This window comes from Amblyomma americanum, chromosome 2, assembly GCF_052857255.1.
Source record: "Amblyomma americanum isolate KBUSLIRL-KWMA chromosome 2, ASM5285725v1, whole genome shotgun sequence".
Lineage (NCBI taxonomy): Eukaryota > Metazoa > Arthropoda > Arachnida > Ixodida > Ixodidae > Amblyomma > Amblyomma americanum.
In genome coordinates this window covers 50,554,372-50,568,231 of record NC_135498.1, presented here as the reverse complement: position 1 = coordinate 50,568,231, position 13,860 = coordinate 50,554,372, and the positions used below count along the sequence as shown (strand labels likewise).

The 13,860-nt window shown below is 45.7% G+C and overlaps 2 protein-coding genes across 3 annotated transcripts; one reads left to right on the top strand and one right to left on the bottom strand.

The window, feature by feature from the left end:
* Positions 1-55: 55 nt before the first annotated feature.
* Positions 56-9,345, top strand: LOC144121202 (ketosamine-3-kinase-like). Of its 2 annotated transcripts, none has more exons than XM_077654279.1 (9): positions 56-319; positions 830-980; positions 1,067-1,150; positions 2,076-2,176; positions 2,250-2,400; positions 4,068-4,263; positions 5,709-5,883; positions 6,459-8,900; positions 8,949-9,345. In XM_077654279.1, exons 2-8 carry the CDS (start codon positions 840-842, stop codon positions 6,520-6,522), a joined length of 912 nt encoding a protein of 303 aa, XP_077510405.1. In that variant the 5' UTR covers positions 56-319; positions 830-839; the 3' UTR covers positions 6,523-8,900; positions 8,949-9,345. The 2 variants fall into 2 exon arrangements, with proteins under 2 accessions (XP_077510405.1, XP_077510404.1); XM_077654278.1 differs by having other exon boundaries at positions 65-512.
* A 406-nt stretch (positions 9,346-9,751) lies between these two features.
* Positions 9,752-13,848, bottom strand: LOC144121201 (cytochrome c oxidase subunit 6A2, mitochondrial-like). Its single transcript, XM_077654277.1, has 3 exons — positions 13,690-13,848; positions 13,336-13,490; positions 9,752-9,938 (listed from the first exon to the last, which is right to left on the bottom strand). Exons 1-3 carry the CDS (start codon positions 13,778-13,780, stop codon positions 9,858-9,860), a joined length of 327 nt encoding a protein of 108 aa, XP_077510403.1. The 5' UTR covers positions 13,781-13,848; the 3' UTR covers positions 9,752-9,857.
* Between the last annotated feature and the right edge of the window lie 12 nt (positions 13,849-13,860).

Here is a 13,860-nt window from a genome sequence, read left to right as displayed (position 1 = left end):
GATATTCACGCACCCCGGCCGCGTTCTGGGCTCGACGCATTCCGGAGAGCACTGTAGTGCCGGTGCTACCCGTTTCTTTTGCTGTGCCCCGGGCACCTAGGGCCCGACCCCCGACTCTTTCACTTCTGGTATTCAGCGCGACGCTGGAGACGTCGAGAATGACGTTCCGCTGTTTCCTCGGTTTTCACCGGTTTATTTTCGTAGCCTACGCGCAGGTGAAGGCGCCCGAAACGGAATGCCGCCGGCGCTGCTAGGATCGCTGGCACAAGCTGCGCACTGGGATAACTGTGGCGCATGGAGGCAGCGGCTGCATCGAATTGTAATGGCTTGTTTTGACGTTGTATGGCTGTCCTTAATAATTGGATCACAGCGCGTGGGCTTTGCGCGGGACTCCCCACAGCAGTGACGCGTCTGGCTACTTTCCTAGCCAGAGACCGCTCTTTTGGCTCGGGCTAGCTATAGGTGTGTTCAAGCGCTCCCGGGGGGACAAGAGGCAGCCGACAACACTCAAGGTAATGCGAGGTGACGGCCGTTCTCATCGCGTGTCACAGCGCACTTTCGGTGTATATCAGCTTGTCTGTTGTTTATCGCACGTTCTAACGCACGAGCGGGATACGAAGTACTGGCTTTGTTCAGTTCTCCAATCGCGATGGGAGGGCTCCGCGGCGGGTGCCGCTCTATCGCGCGCGCGGTTGTTGACACCGCGGCTACAACGGTAGTCGCTTTCGGATTCGGCAACGCGATGCGCGAGATTGTGCCGGAGGAGTCTTGTTGTTCCCGTGCTAAATTTAGGCTCCTCAGCTCATGTCGACCATTCGTGTCGTTGTAGGCCGGCAACGATGGAGGCGAGGATTAAGGAAGCCCTGAAAACGACGAAACTCCGAGCCACTGGTCGTGGAGGTAGCGGCTGCATCAATGAGGGCGAAGCGTACGAAACCGATGACGGTGAAGTGTTCATCAAGAGAAACTCGAAACCCGCGGTGAGTTCGCGTATTGAGCGGCTCAGATTCAGTCGACGATACGCCCGGAGGTACTACATGCACTACTCTCAAATTCTCATGCTCAGGCACGAACGATGTTCGACGGTGAGTTCGCAGCCTTGAAGGCTATCCTGGAGACCCAGACCGTGAGAGTACCCAAGCCCATCGCCGTAAGTATGAACCAGCCGTTCTTACAAACGCATTTTCTCTCAGAAAAAAAAAAAAAAAACTGCGAGGACTTGTTTGTTTAATCATGCGTGCCACGAAACTAAACGCGCACAGTTTGTGCAACCAGCAGCAGCTCACCGCAAATTCAATTCTTCGACTGCATGTCCTGTATCATCAGTAAATTCTCTGCTTTGCGGCACTCAGTGTGTGTTAAAAGTCAAGGTGACATTCGTGATCGAGTTTTCTCGAAGTTCGTGAATATCGCAATTGTTTCTGCTTACGATTTACAGAACAAGCTTACTTCTAGTTCATGTTTAAATGTCCTCTATATATGTTCTTAATGTCTCCAGTTCCCAATTTGATTTACAGAGATCTATAGAACTGTGTGCTCTGGGTATTTCAATTTTTTTAGGAACAAGCGCGTGAGCCATTTATGCTAACAATAACTCACTGAAAGGTTTTGTCTGTTTTGTACACCTACTTGTAAGAGCTTTGTGAATGACTAATAATAGCCCCTAATTCGTCCCTGCATGTAAATGTATGAAAGAAGAACATCACATTTTTTCTTTCTTGCAGACATTCTTACTTCTCAGTTGAAACTAACCTTACTTAATAGCAATTTGTTTGCAAGCAGCAAGAAATTTATTCTCCTTCTATAAACAAACAGCTTGTAAGATGTCACTACCTAGCCAGAAGTCTCCAAGAACTAATTAACTATCCATAGCAGAGGTGCCTTCTTTTTGTCTTGTGCCTTTGCCAAGTGTTACCTCTTTTGCTTGATTTACGGCCGCCAAGTCACAGACATGTCTGGTTGCATGTTTTGTGAGCACTGGCAGCTTTTGTGCTTCGTATTCTGAGCTGTTGAGGGAAGCAGGGGTAGACAGCTCATCAGGCTTTTTATTTTCACTGACAAAGCCTGTCACGTAGGTGGTTGACAACCCCGCTGGCGGAGCTGCCTTGGTCATGGAGAGCGTGCGGATGCGCCAATTGGGCCGCCACTCGGAGCAGCTGGGCAAGCAACTGGCAAGGTGCCCAACCACAGCTGCTTGAGTGAGGACGCGCGACTAATTGACGTGCCTGGTGCCTGTCAAATGCTTGCAGCATGCATTTGCACAACAGCCGCAAACGGGACGAGAGCAGCTCTGTGCATGGTCCCCGAAACGAGTCTGGCTACGTGGACCAGTTTGGCTTTGGGATCACCACCTGCTGTGGGTACTTGCCACTGGACAATAGTTGGCATGACGACTGGGTGGTAAGCAAGTGCACATAATTTCCATGAGATCATTTGAGTGGTGCATATTTTGTTTGGAAAGTTTGCTCTATATGCTAGCACTGTTGCCCCGCGAAGCCTTGCGAGTTTGATTCTGAGGAAATCCTAATCATGTTTTACTTTCTGTTGATGCAATTGTTTCAACCTTTTTATTCCTTTTGCATATTCGTTGTTCTTTGAACACATTAGAGTGGAGAATTTTGCAGACTGTGCTCACATTGTGTCTGTATAATGACTGCACAATGATGCACACATGAGTGCTACTTTTTTTCATTCCTCATGCGATATAGTGACACATAGGTTTGCTTGGCTGGCATCTTCTCTATGATGAGCTGCAAATAGTACCATTTGAGAACTAAATAGTTGTGTTAGCATATGTGCCTGTACTTTTGAGGGAATGCTTATTCCAATTTCAGCATGATCAATTTTCACTTTGTTGATAGGTTCTATTTTATGAACTGTGAGCAGTGCTGTTTTAAGAAAAGGAAGTTGTCAATATGTGGTCGTGTTTCTGAGGGTGTATAGCAGAGGGTTCCACCAGGCTCTGGCATTACTCATCACTGGAATGAGAGGAACGTGCTAAAAGCATGTAATGGGTCCTTGTGTGAGAAAGATGAAAAAGACTGAAAGGGGAGAAATTGTCTTTCCATAACATCAGGAGGCACAAGTACCATACGAATCTGGCAGCCTGTTTTTATATTCAGTGCTGTTTTCATAGCTTGAGGGCACATATTGTGTTGCAGCAAAAAAAAAAAAAAAGTCATTGCATGAAAGTGTCATTTAGCATGGTATGCGTAGAGGCTAGCCTTTTTGCTACCTTTCTCGTTGGTACACCACCCTATCTGATGTGAAATTAGGCTTAGGCATCAGCAAACATCGCATGCATTCCTGAAACCATGATGTGGCCTCTATAATGCAACACATATTTGGAAGAAATTTGGAGGGTAAAAACGCCAGCAACACTGAAAGATTCCAGCTCACACCTTACCCCATTCTCTACCCCAATCCTCCTACCCACACTCAGACTTCGGGCCCTCCTTTGCCTAATAAATTTATTCGTTCGTTCATGAGAATGGAAGACACTTCTTTCCTCTAAGTGCGGTGTATATTGTATTGAGGTTTAATGCCCCAAAGCTGCACTTGAGCTATGATGGCTGCCTTACTGGAAGGCCCCAGGCTAATTTTAACCACCTGGGTGTTTTTTAACATGTACTGAGGTCACAATAGCACACAGGTGTCATTGCACTTTGCTTCCATCAAAATGCAGCCACCATGGCTAGGATTCAATCCGGTGACCTTGGACTCATCAGCGGAACGGCGAAGCTACTGGGCTACTGCGACGGATTGGCACTTTTAAGTGTGCAAAAGAATGGAGGTCTGTGAAAGAGGAATTGAACTGAATTTCGATTATGGCTGTGTGACCTTGCTGTGCAGCCGAAAAAATAATAGTGGGCTACATTGAAAAGCAAAAATTTCAAATACTTAAGCATTGTCTTCAAGGACTTCCAAACTGCCCACAGACTGTCATTTAATAACCGCTACTGTGGGCTATACTAAGCGCAGGGGCATTAGGTAAAGAGGGATTCTGATGCACTGAAAGTGTCTGTCACTTGGTGGAAGCCATCACCAGCGTCTCTTTGCCTTTGCAGGAATTCTTCTGCCGGCAGCGCATTGACGCTCAGGTGCGCATGGCCCAGGAGAAGTACCATGACCGGGAGGCACCTGAGCTGTGGTCCCTTCTTGTGCACAAGGTGCCCTCCTTCTTTGAGGGCCTGGAAATCGAGCCCGCCCTGCTTCACGGGGACCTCTGGGGTGGCAACATTGCCGAATGCGAGGATGGACCGAGTGCGTCTTTGCGCCAACTTACCTAACGGCTCTCAAGTGTTGTCATTTTTAATTATCAGTACAGGGCTTTTCTAATCCAACCTGCACATACCAGAGGAGTCACATCCTCCCAAGACACAGCAGTGGATAATTTGTCCAAGTTATTTGACGAAATTGTAGGCACGGCAGCCATGCAAAGAGGTTTGCATTTCTAGAAAGATTTTTTCTCAGCTACATTTAGAACCATCTAGTGAGTATGGTGAAAGTCTCATTTCCTTCCAGGCGACGAATTCTCAAAGAGGTGCAGTTAGCATGAACATGTATTGCTGTGGCGGTAATGCAGAAACCTAAGCAGACTTGCGTACGTTTTAATGTGCGTTAATGCACTTCAGGCAAAGAAGAGGGTCTTAAAAAAAGTTTTATTAATGAAGTGACAATTACGAAAACTTCAGGGTACATGTATTTTTGTGTGCTGATTCCAAATATGTTATGTAATAATTTCGTTGTGAACGTTTAAAATTTTGCTGTAGGAAATTTGCTAAAATGTGTACCACTGGTTTTTCCTGATGTCAAGGAATGCAACAAAGGTAAATTTGTCATCCTGCCCAACATAGAGAACTCCAGCTATCAGGTTTTGAAGTTGCCACTTCAGAAACGGCAAAAAAAGTTTTTTTCCCCATAACACTGCAAATGTGATACCTCTGTGAACACAGAGACACCCATTTTAGTGACTTTTGTGTGTGCTTTGAAAATTTGATAATTTCTTTTGTACTGGCCATCTTTCATGCCCATGATCCTCCCTTAATTCCTTCACCTGCAGTAGAGGTGTCCACCAAGACGTACGTAAGACAGTTACTGAGTCTTTCCTATTCTTAAGAGCAAATTTTCATTTCTTTTCATCACAAAGGAAAAGGTTCAAAACACAGCAAAAAAATTCAGTCGTGTTATTGGACCCGAATCATCACAACCTAAACATTGAGAAAATCGGTAACACTGTTTGCACTCAGAGTCTAAGGACGACATACACTGACAGCGATAACTTAGCAGCATAGTGTGACATATAAGAATGCAGTGTAGTAAAAAAGAACGCTGGTGTTGCAATTCTGTCGATCAAGCTACCTCAATGAATGACTCAAACTGGTTAACCCCTATTTGTAAATTGTGATGCTTAATGTCCTGAAGCGACACACGGGCTGTGAAAGACGCCGTAGTGGAGGGTTCTGGCTTAATCTGGGTTTCTTTAACATCCACTGACATCACATAGCACATGGGTGCCTCTTGCGTTTTGCCTCCATCAAAACGCGGCTGCTGCGGTTGGGATTGAACCTGGGTCCTCCAGCTGAGTAGCCAAGTGTCCTATCTGCCACCGCGGCTGGTTACCCCTGTTTAGTAGATCATTCTTTGTACCTACACGCGCAGTGTTGCTCAGTGATGCAGGATGGATTATCTTCTGATTTATTTTACAGTAATATTTGACCCGGCTTCCTACTATGGACATTCCGAGTTTGAGTTGTCCATAGCGAAGCTGTTTGGTGGCTTCGATGCCAAGTTCTACTCAGCCTACTTCAAGGTTATACCCAAGGCACCTGGCTTTGAGAAAAGGATTGACTTCTATCATCTCTTCCACTACCTCAACCACTGGTAAGTGCCTCCCTCCCTTTCCAACTTCTGTGAAATGTGATTGGTAATCAACAATTGGAAGACTTGTTTATGCTTGACTCAAATGTGACGCAAGCGTTATGTAAAGAATTTCTGTGACTGGAAGTATTGGCAACAGTACTTGTTAAGCAGAATTTTCGTGGCAGCGTTTAACTTCTGGCTTTATTTACTTTGCTTGTGAACTCATCTTGTGTGCAGTGGTTGTCCTCGGCATGTTTAAAATCAAGGAAAGAGCCACTTTTAAAACATTAGAAGTAAGCAGAGATAATCTCTATTGGTACCTGCACTATTAGTGTCGGTACCTGCATTTATAAGCATTGAGCACATAATGCTTATTGAAAACATTGTACTCTACCCTCGAATTAAGGAGAGAGTCGCAGAGACTCAGAAGGATTTGGAATTTAAAAATAGGGAGAGGAAAAGCTTGCAATTAAAATAAGCTCAGTTTTCTTTCTTGTGCACAGCTGCTCTTGATGAAGAGAGCGGACTGGATTTTGCTCCCCTCCTCTTTTGATGACTTGCAGTAGTTTTTATGGGGGACGCTTTCTGGTCTGCAGGAATCATTTTGGTGGTGGCTACCGAAGCTCCTCACTGTCTACCATGAGGCGGCTGTTGAAATAAACTGTCCAGTGCAGCAAGCTTGGGCATCGTTCACTGCTGGGGTATCATGCACACCTCCTCTGGGCTGCCATGATCCACCGCATTTGTTGTTGCTGCTGCTGTTTGTAATTGCTGCGCTGTTGTTGGCCCATGTCATGTTAGTGCCTCTTGATGTTGTTACCAGTGTCTTTCCAGCGGGCCTGTTTTGTCTGTACAATGATCTAAGCTGGTTCTGCTAAAATGAAAAACGGCGCAGGAATGTACTGGTGAGGGGGCAGAGGATGGCGAGCAGATTGCCCAATTTTGTTTCGACAGTTTGAATCCTGAAACGTATCATGCCACGAAAAACAAACTAAGAAGAAGCCTTGATACTTGGGGCTTCCTGACTTGTGTGTCAGTTTGCACAAACGTGTGAACAGAGAAGGCAGCCTGTCAGATTGTTTGTTAGAGGGAACGTTAATGCACATCTCATTTATGTCTTCTAGTTGTGTGAGACAAACTTTGTATTTCAGTTGTGTAGCGTGGCATGGGAAGTGCGGGGATGGCAGTTGCGACCATTAGACTGTGACTTTTATCTTCATGGGTATCGATCCCCAGCAATGAGCACTGATTGGATAAAGCAGTGCATGTGGAGGTCTACCGTTGCTTCAGCCAGTCATTGCACGATTAATCCCCACTGCTGGAATTGAAGTCGGGCCTTCATTTTTCTTGGCTTCGTGTTCTGTAGAATTACATTTCAGTTTAACCTTTTGGAGCTTGTCGAGGCTGCCACCAAGCAAGCGGTCCTGAGCTGCAAGAGCAATGGGTAAGAGATTAGTGGAAATGCTGTCTGCATGACTTGTGCTGTTGGGATAGGAGACTTATTTTATTCACACGGCAGGGAAAAGTGCCGAAGCTTTCAGTGCGTCTTGTCTGTTTGTTGTTTCCATCCAGCATGACCGTTTATCCTGAGGTGTCTTTGATCGAGTGAGCAGATCAGATGAAGGATTTAAACAGATGCAGTGAAAGGTACTCCAGTACAGCCGCATTGTTGTGTCTCTGCATTCCACTTTTAAAAACATGAAGCTGGTGTCACAGGCTGCGTGTTCACACTTGCGATGCTAAATTGACACTATCCCCATGCAGTTTCAGTTACTGCAAATTGTGCTGATTGAAAAATGTGGGCTCCCAATTGACATTGGCCAGTGACTGTTTAGCCTATGCTGTTTCAGTGCAAAAATTTTTACTGCTTGGAAGCTGTGGAGGAAACAAAGCATTTCACAACAAACATTGTATGATGCTCCTTTCTGGACGCTGGTGCCTGTTTTTGATGTTCCTTGCATACTTCACTTGGAAAAAAAAAATACTAAAAATGATGGCTGACAAGTGAAAGCCAAAATTGCAGCTGTGTAGTACTCAACATTGCTTTAATCTGAGTGGTGATCTCTTTGTACTACCTCTATTTGAGGCACATTTTACTGTAAATATTGCTGTTCCAAGAGCACAATGCAATGCCTTGGAACTGTAGTGATGCTCCCAGAGCAACTTGACATCCGTTTGGTTTGGTGTTTTTCAATGCACCTTTACAGCTTGCATCGATTCGCGAAGCAAGGTTCCAATTTCTGCTGTGAACCGAGAGTGGAATCAAGAAAGAGAAAGCAAAATGGAGCGCTGTCTCTGCCACATTTCTGCAATGCTTTCATTCGCTTGGTTTTGGGGCGTCTACTGGCACCACCGAGATAAGCAAGAATGGGAAGTGAGAGGACGTACAAAGCCATGTGAATAATGGTTTACATTAATACTGAGCTAAGTCAGGTCTTGGACTGTGAGACAGAGTATTTTGTACAGTTACTTCGCTCAAAGCCAGCGTACCGACTTGAAACGTTGCTGTTTTGAGAACAGCAGCTGTAAGGCATCCCTGAAAGCAAGTTAGCCACGAGCTTTGAATAGTGAAATTTGGCAAAAAGACGAACTTTGTGGTGTAAATTAAAATTTGTCCTTATTCCGCACTAACATTTATACTGCAAAAGGCCTCAAGTGGCCATATTGAACTGGAAGCCTGCCAGGTACGAGGACATTAAATTAGATGGACAAGAGGAACACTGCTTTGGGAGCTTCTGTAAACTTACAACACCAAAACTTGGAGTATATTTGTGTACTGCCAAATAGAATTGATCTGCAGCCGTGATGTTTTCATGCTGCTTGTACCAGTTTTCTTGTGCCAAGGTTGACGGGCAGTTTTCTTGTCACTGAGCAATGGCCAACTTGTCTCGTGAACAATGAAGCGATCCAGATGAAGGGGCCTTAGTTAACCGAGGGCTCCAGCAAAATCAGAAGGGTTGCAATCATAGTTCAACCTATAAAGAGTGCCTTGTTGGGCCAGTCACCTATGTTGCAGCTCATTTCTTATGGTTGGGTCAGTAGGGCCAGTCACCTATGTTGCAGCTCATTTCTTATGGTTGGGTCAGTAAATTTTTTTATGAATGCCTGTTAGTAAAGATGTGCTTGGGCAAAGTAATGCTGCAATGTGTTCTCACCATTAACCACCTCACCAGCAATGTGATCTCAAGGGATGTCATTTAAGCTACTCCTCCATATTGGTGGTCTTCACGATAGTGTGATTGAATCTAAGAACAGTTTTACACAGTTGCATGCAGTCCTTGACTTACTGGGCAGGCATTGGATTAGCACCAATAAGGAGAGAATGAAAACATGTTCATGCTAACTCCAGGCTCGTGAAATTATTTTCTAGTGCTAAAACAAAGATGTTAGAATGTACCTGACTAGGTGTGAGGGAGACTTCGACATGTGGAATATTGTATAAATGTTCAAGTGAAATAAACTGTCAAACAGGTAATCTGTGTATCCGGAACTTGTACAAAGCAGAAGTACAACATTTTCATGTTGGCGTACCACACAAACCACAGGCACCCTACATCACTTCCCCTTTGGTTTAGTCAGACTTTCTATGTTGCAGATTGAGCACATAACAAAGGCGCAAGGTCGGAGTTCTTTGCAAAACCCACACACAACACACTTTAAAAAAGTAAATGTTTCAATTGCAGTTCCCTGTGGAAATTTGAGCTGGCACACAAGCATTACCGAACATGTGTAGCTCCCCTTATTAGTTCTGCAATGCAACTCCAAGTGTCCTGGGCCGCTCCCCTAACCTCTGCAGAAATTTAACATGCAAGCCTCTGAGATGCATCAGGCTGTAGGTGCTTCTGAACACGCTATGAGCACCAGCCCCAGTAGATAACACAGGAGAACATTCTTTGCAGCTTCTACCTTGGGAACCATCTTTATTGAACTCGTATGACCTTTGCCTGGCTGGAATTTCTCAACATACGGCACACACAGGCAAGGACCTATGGTGTTCACTCTTCGTAACCACCGGGAACCCAGTTCTTCTTGGGGTTGTGGAAGATGGTGTGGTTCCCATCTCCCCACGGGTATCTCTAACAAGAAAACAGAAAAGTTTTGCAAGAAAGTTAGTTGGATTATAAAAAGATGTCGAGGGCTCAAGAGCAGGGAATGATCCATTTGCTTACTGGCAGCACAGCTCTAGGCACCAAAACAATTGTTTAACTAGTCTCGGCAGATGTACACCTGCTTCATCTCACATGCACACAAGCGATTTGTTGAACATAAACTTAGCACCACTAGCAGTCAGTGTAAACAACTGTGTACAAGCATCGCTTAATGCTGCCTGCAGGACTGTGGGAATACAGGCATCAAAATGTGCCGCAGCTACACACATGGGTACACTAGCAAGATAATGATGCACATTGTTGTATTAAGAGAGTAACCCGAAAAAGCACAAGGTAAAATATGAAGTCAGCTACAACTACCCTCTCATGTCGACGTAAGAGTGCGCCAAGTTAGCAAAAGTCTCCATAAGTTAAGGCTGCACGTGGGCTATGAGGGGCACCATAACAGGGCTCTGGATTAATACCCCTGTCACACGGGCACTCTAAAGGCACTTTGAACTAATGCTCCTTTACGCTCCCAAAGGAGCACTACTTCAAGGGAGTTCGTCCGTGCTACACGGTCGCGGAACGACCTTCGCAAGAACTTTTTAGCGCCCTCATCGGCGAAAAGCGTTATTTAAATTGCAAACCTCACTGCACATATAAATACATAAATGTCACATTTTTTTAGTAAATTAGTTTTATAACCGTATTATGTTAAAGCTAGAGTCACTAAATAAAGACTTAGAGTACCGTCACTGCAGCACGGCGGTAAGCAGGGGCGGCCATTTTGTTGTTTATCATTGTTGCCAGATTGCCGCTTCGGCGACCTCGCCGCTAACTTTGGCCCGGCCATTTTGTAAACAACGCTGTTAGCCACCCTGCGCTGCGGCGGGGATCGTAGCCGTACGGCATGGAAAGCGGAAAGCGCATGAAGCGTTTTCCATCATTCTGCGAGTTGAAACAGCCAACAACGCAGCAAAACGGCATCCTCGTATGCTCTTGTGCAGCTGAAATGCTGCGAGGCGCGGAATCCCTGGTCACTGAGTCGGTCACCGGCAGCACTCGCAGCACTAGGACTACCACAGTTGCCCGACTGAAAACGCATAAGCCACAAAATGGCAGCCCCCATGAACCGTCGCAGTGTAAACAAATATCACGTGATGCAAACTGACCAATGATCGTGGCGGCGGCACAGAACAATAAGAGAAAAGAGTGCCGGTACTCTAAGTCTTTATTTAGTGACTCTAGTTAAAGCAATGCAATTTTAACTGCAATAATGACATGATTTTCCAAGTACAGAGCATAACATCACAGTGCTGGCCACACTGAGCCCAAATGGCTCGTATATCTGGAACGAGAGTATGGCGTGGTGAGACTGCCACAAAACAAATGATCTTATATTTTAAAACACCACTAATCTTATGAAGTGAATTTATAAAATGAAAATTTAACGTTTCTTTTCTCAATTTATTTATGCTGTTAACTCGCTGGGAGAGAGAGTACTCCCTTGAAGCCTCAAAGGACGAACTCGAGCTGCCTTGTTTCGAAGCTCCTTTGAGCTAGGTCAAGGGTGTGACATTCCCGTAGAGCCAATGGGGACGATTTTGAAATGCGACGGTGGCGGTGCCTGGGAGTTGGCGGTAAAAACATAAATTGCTCAAAACTTTGCTCGCTATGCTTGCGCCGGTCGCTGTCGTCTGCTGCCACTGCGCTGCAGCGTTGCCCGCGGCGGCACTGGCGGCGCAGACGCGTTGTGTCATTGACTCCAGCCGCGTTTGCTGCCAGATACCAGGATCGCTGCAATCGTTCCGACCGTGGCGACACTTATGGCGCGGACGCGCAACTTGCAACATGCCACAGCACTGGCTAGGTGTCCTTTGGCGCGTCCGTGTGGCAGCGGGCGTTCGTCCTTAGAGTAATGGAGCATTAGTTCAAAGTACCTTTACAGTGTCCGTGTGACAGGGGTATAATTTTGACCACCTGAGGTTCCTCAATGTGCTCTGACATACCACAGCACATAGGTATATCTGAAGTTTACCTCTGCATTGAAATGTGTGGCCAGGATTTGATCCCGCGACCTTGGGTTAAGAGACACTAGGCTTAAAACAATAGATTACCGCATTTGAACGACAAAGACACTACTTCCACAGAAAATGGAGCTTTTGTAAGCTAGAAAATGCCAAGACTAAATACAGTTATCTCCAACACCAACCGATTTTGCAAGTAAACTCCGTGCATCAACAGTTTTCTGGGCACAAATCCCAGAGGCAAGGCTACACTACCACTCACTTCAAAACTCTGAGTCCTTTTCAGTGCAGACATCGCATAGCAACATTAAACCTGCATTTAGCACATCCTAAACATAATGCTATCAACTGCAACAGCTTTAAATGCAAGCAAAGGCTTTTATGGTCTCACCCCATCATTCCAACACATTGTCAGGCATGCAGCTGTAACCCAAAAGTGCCTGACTAGAAACTAAGTTCCTCTGATTGCAAAGCCATTTGTATTTTGCAATTGGGACAGTGCACTATCATTTGTTTTGTTTCATTTTCCATTCTTTGGTAAGTGGAATTTGATGTCCCAAAGTGAAACAGGAGCCTTGACATGCACCATTTTTGCATTCTAGAGAGAGGAGGGGTAATGCAGAGCTTACATGAGTCACAAGAACTGACAGACCAATATCGTATAGCTCATAGTGCATGTGTGCAGTCCCTGTTGACGCCACGAAGCTGGCAGCTTCTAACCCTGTACTCAGGTGAGTGCTAGCCTTGAGCCGAGCACTAAGCTTCATGCCTTTCCAGCATTTTTGGCAATCGTAATGTTCGTTTCACAAAGCTTATTTTTGTTTCAGGGTCCAGATCTGTGGCAAGGATCACGGCAGATAATTTGGTTACAGAACACAAAAGTAAAGTTGCTCTGAATGTAACGGGTTAACAAGGAAACTAGCCCGCCTGTGACTCCTACAGCAGTGGGGTCATGGCTGATTGTGCTGGTAGCGAGAATGACCAGGAACAGGTGCACTGTGACTGCTAACGGCGCTGGTATACAAGCGAAGCAATACAATGCCACGCACCGATCCAGTTCTTATCTGCACCAGGTGTTTTGCTTCGCTGCACAGTTCAAGAACACAAGATTTGTGAAAAAAAAAAAAAACGCTCTCCACAAACAAAGAAAAGAGGGGCGGGGTTGAGTCGGGCCATTAAATCCCCTTGTGGTTTGATATCATCTAACGAGTTTTTTCGGCGCTCGTGAGATGGTACTCGGTGCTTAGGCACTCGTGACCAGTTATGGCAGAGCGCTAACGCCCTTGCCTAGATAGCATAGGAACGGTCCTTTTATGCAAAACAGCGCGGTCAAAGGAGTTTGAAGTGTACTCAACCTTGGTACGGATGTGGATGTACTCGTAGGGATGGTACTCCGGTCTATGGTAGTGCTTTGCGTGCTCTTGTTCGGCCAAATAAACGTTGACGCCGCAAAGCGCGATGGCCGGGAAGGCGACGAAAATAGTCAGCCTCTTCCACAAGAGCTGACCAGCTGCGCAGATCAAAGATTTCAAACTAAAGCATCGTGACGAGGTAAGTAATATATCGGGACAACTGTCGACACATAAAAAAAAAGGACGATTCAAAGGACACGAAGTCCCCTGGTGAAAGTTCCGCTGCATGCTGGCAAGAGCTTAGCGCAGGTGAAGTGAAAAAGTTGCGAACAGGGGAACTGTCAGGGTAGAACTAACCTTCATGTGAACCTTCACCACCATGTGCCGCAAACCTCACAGCAGATTTAGAAAAGTTTCGAAAAAACTGCGGAGAGACAGACCACGCCATGATGCCCTACTTGCCCTTTCGATCGAGCGAGAGAGCACGTACTGGCTGTGGCTGTTCGGAAACTGACTAAACACAAGACG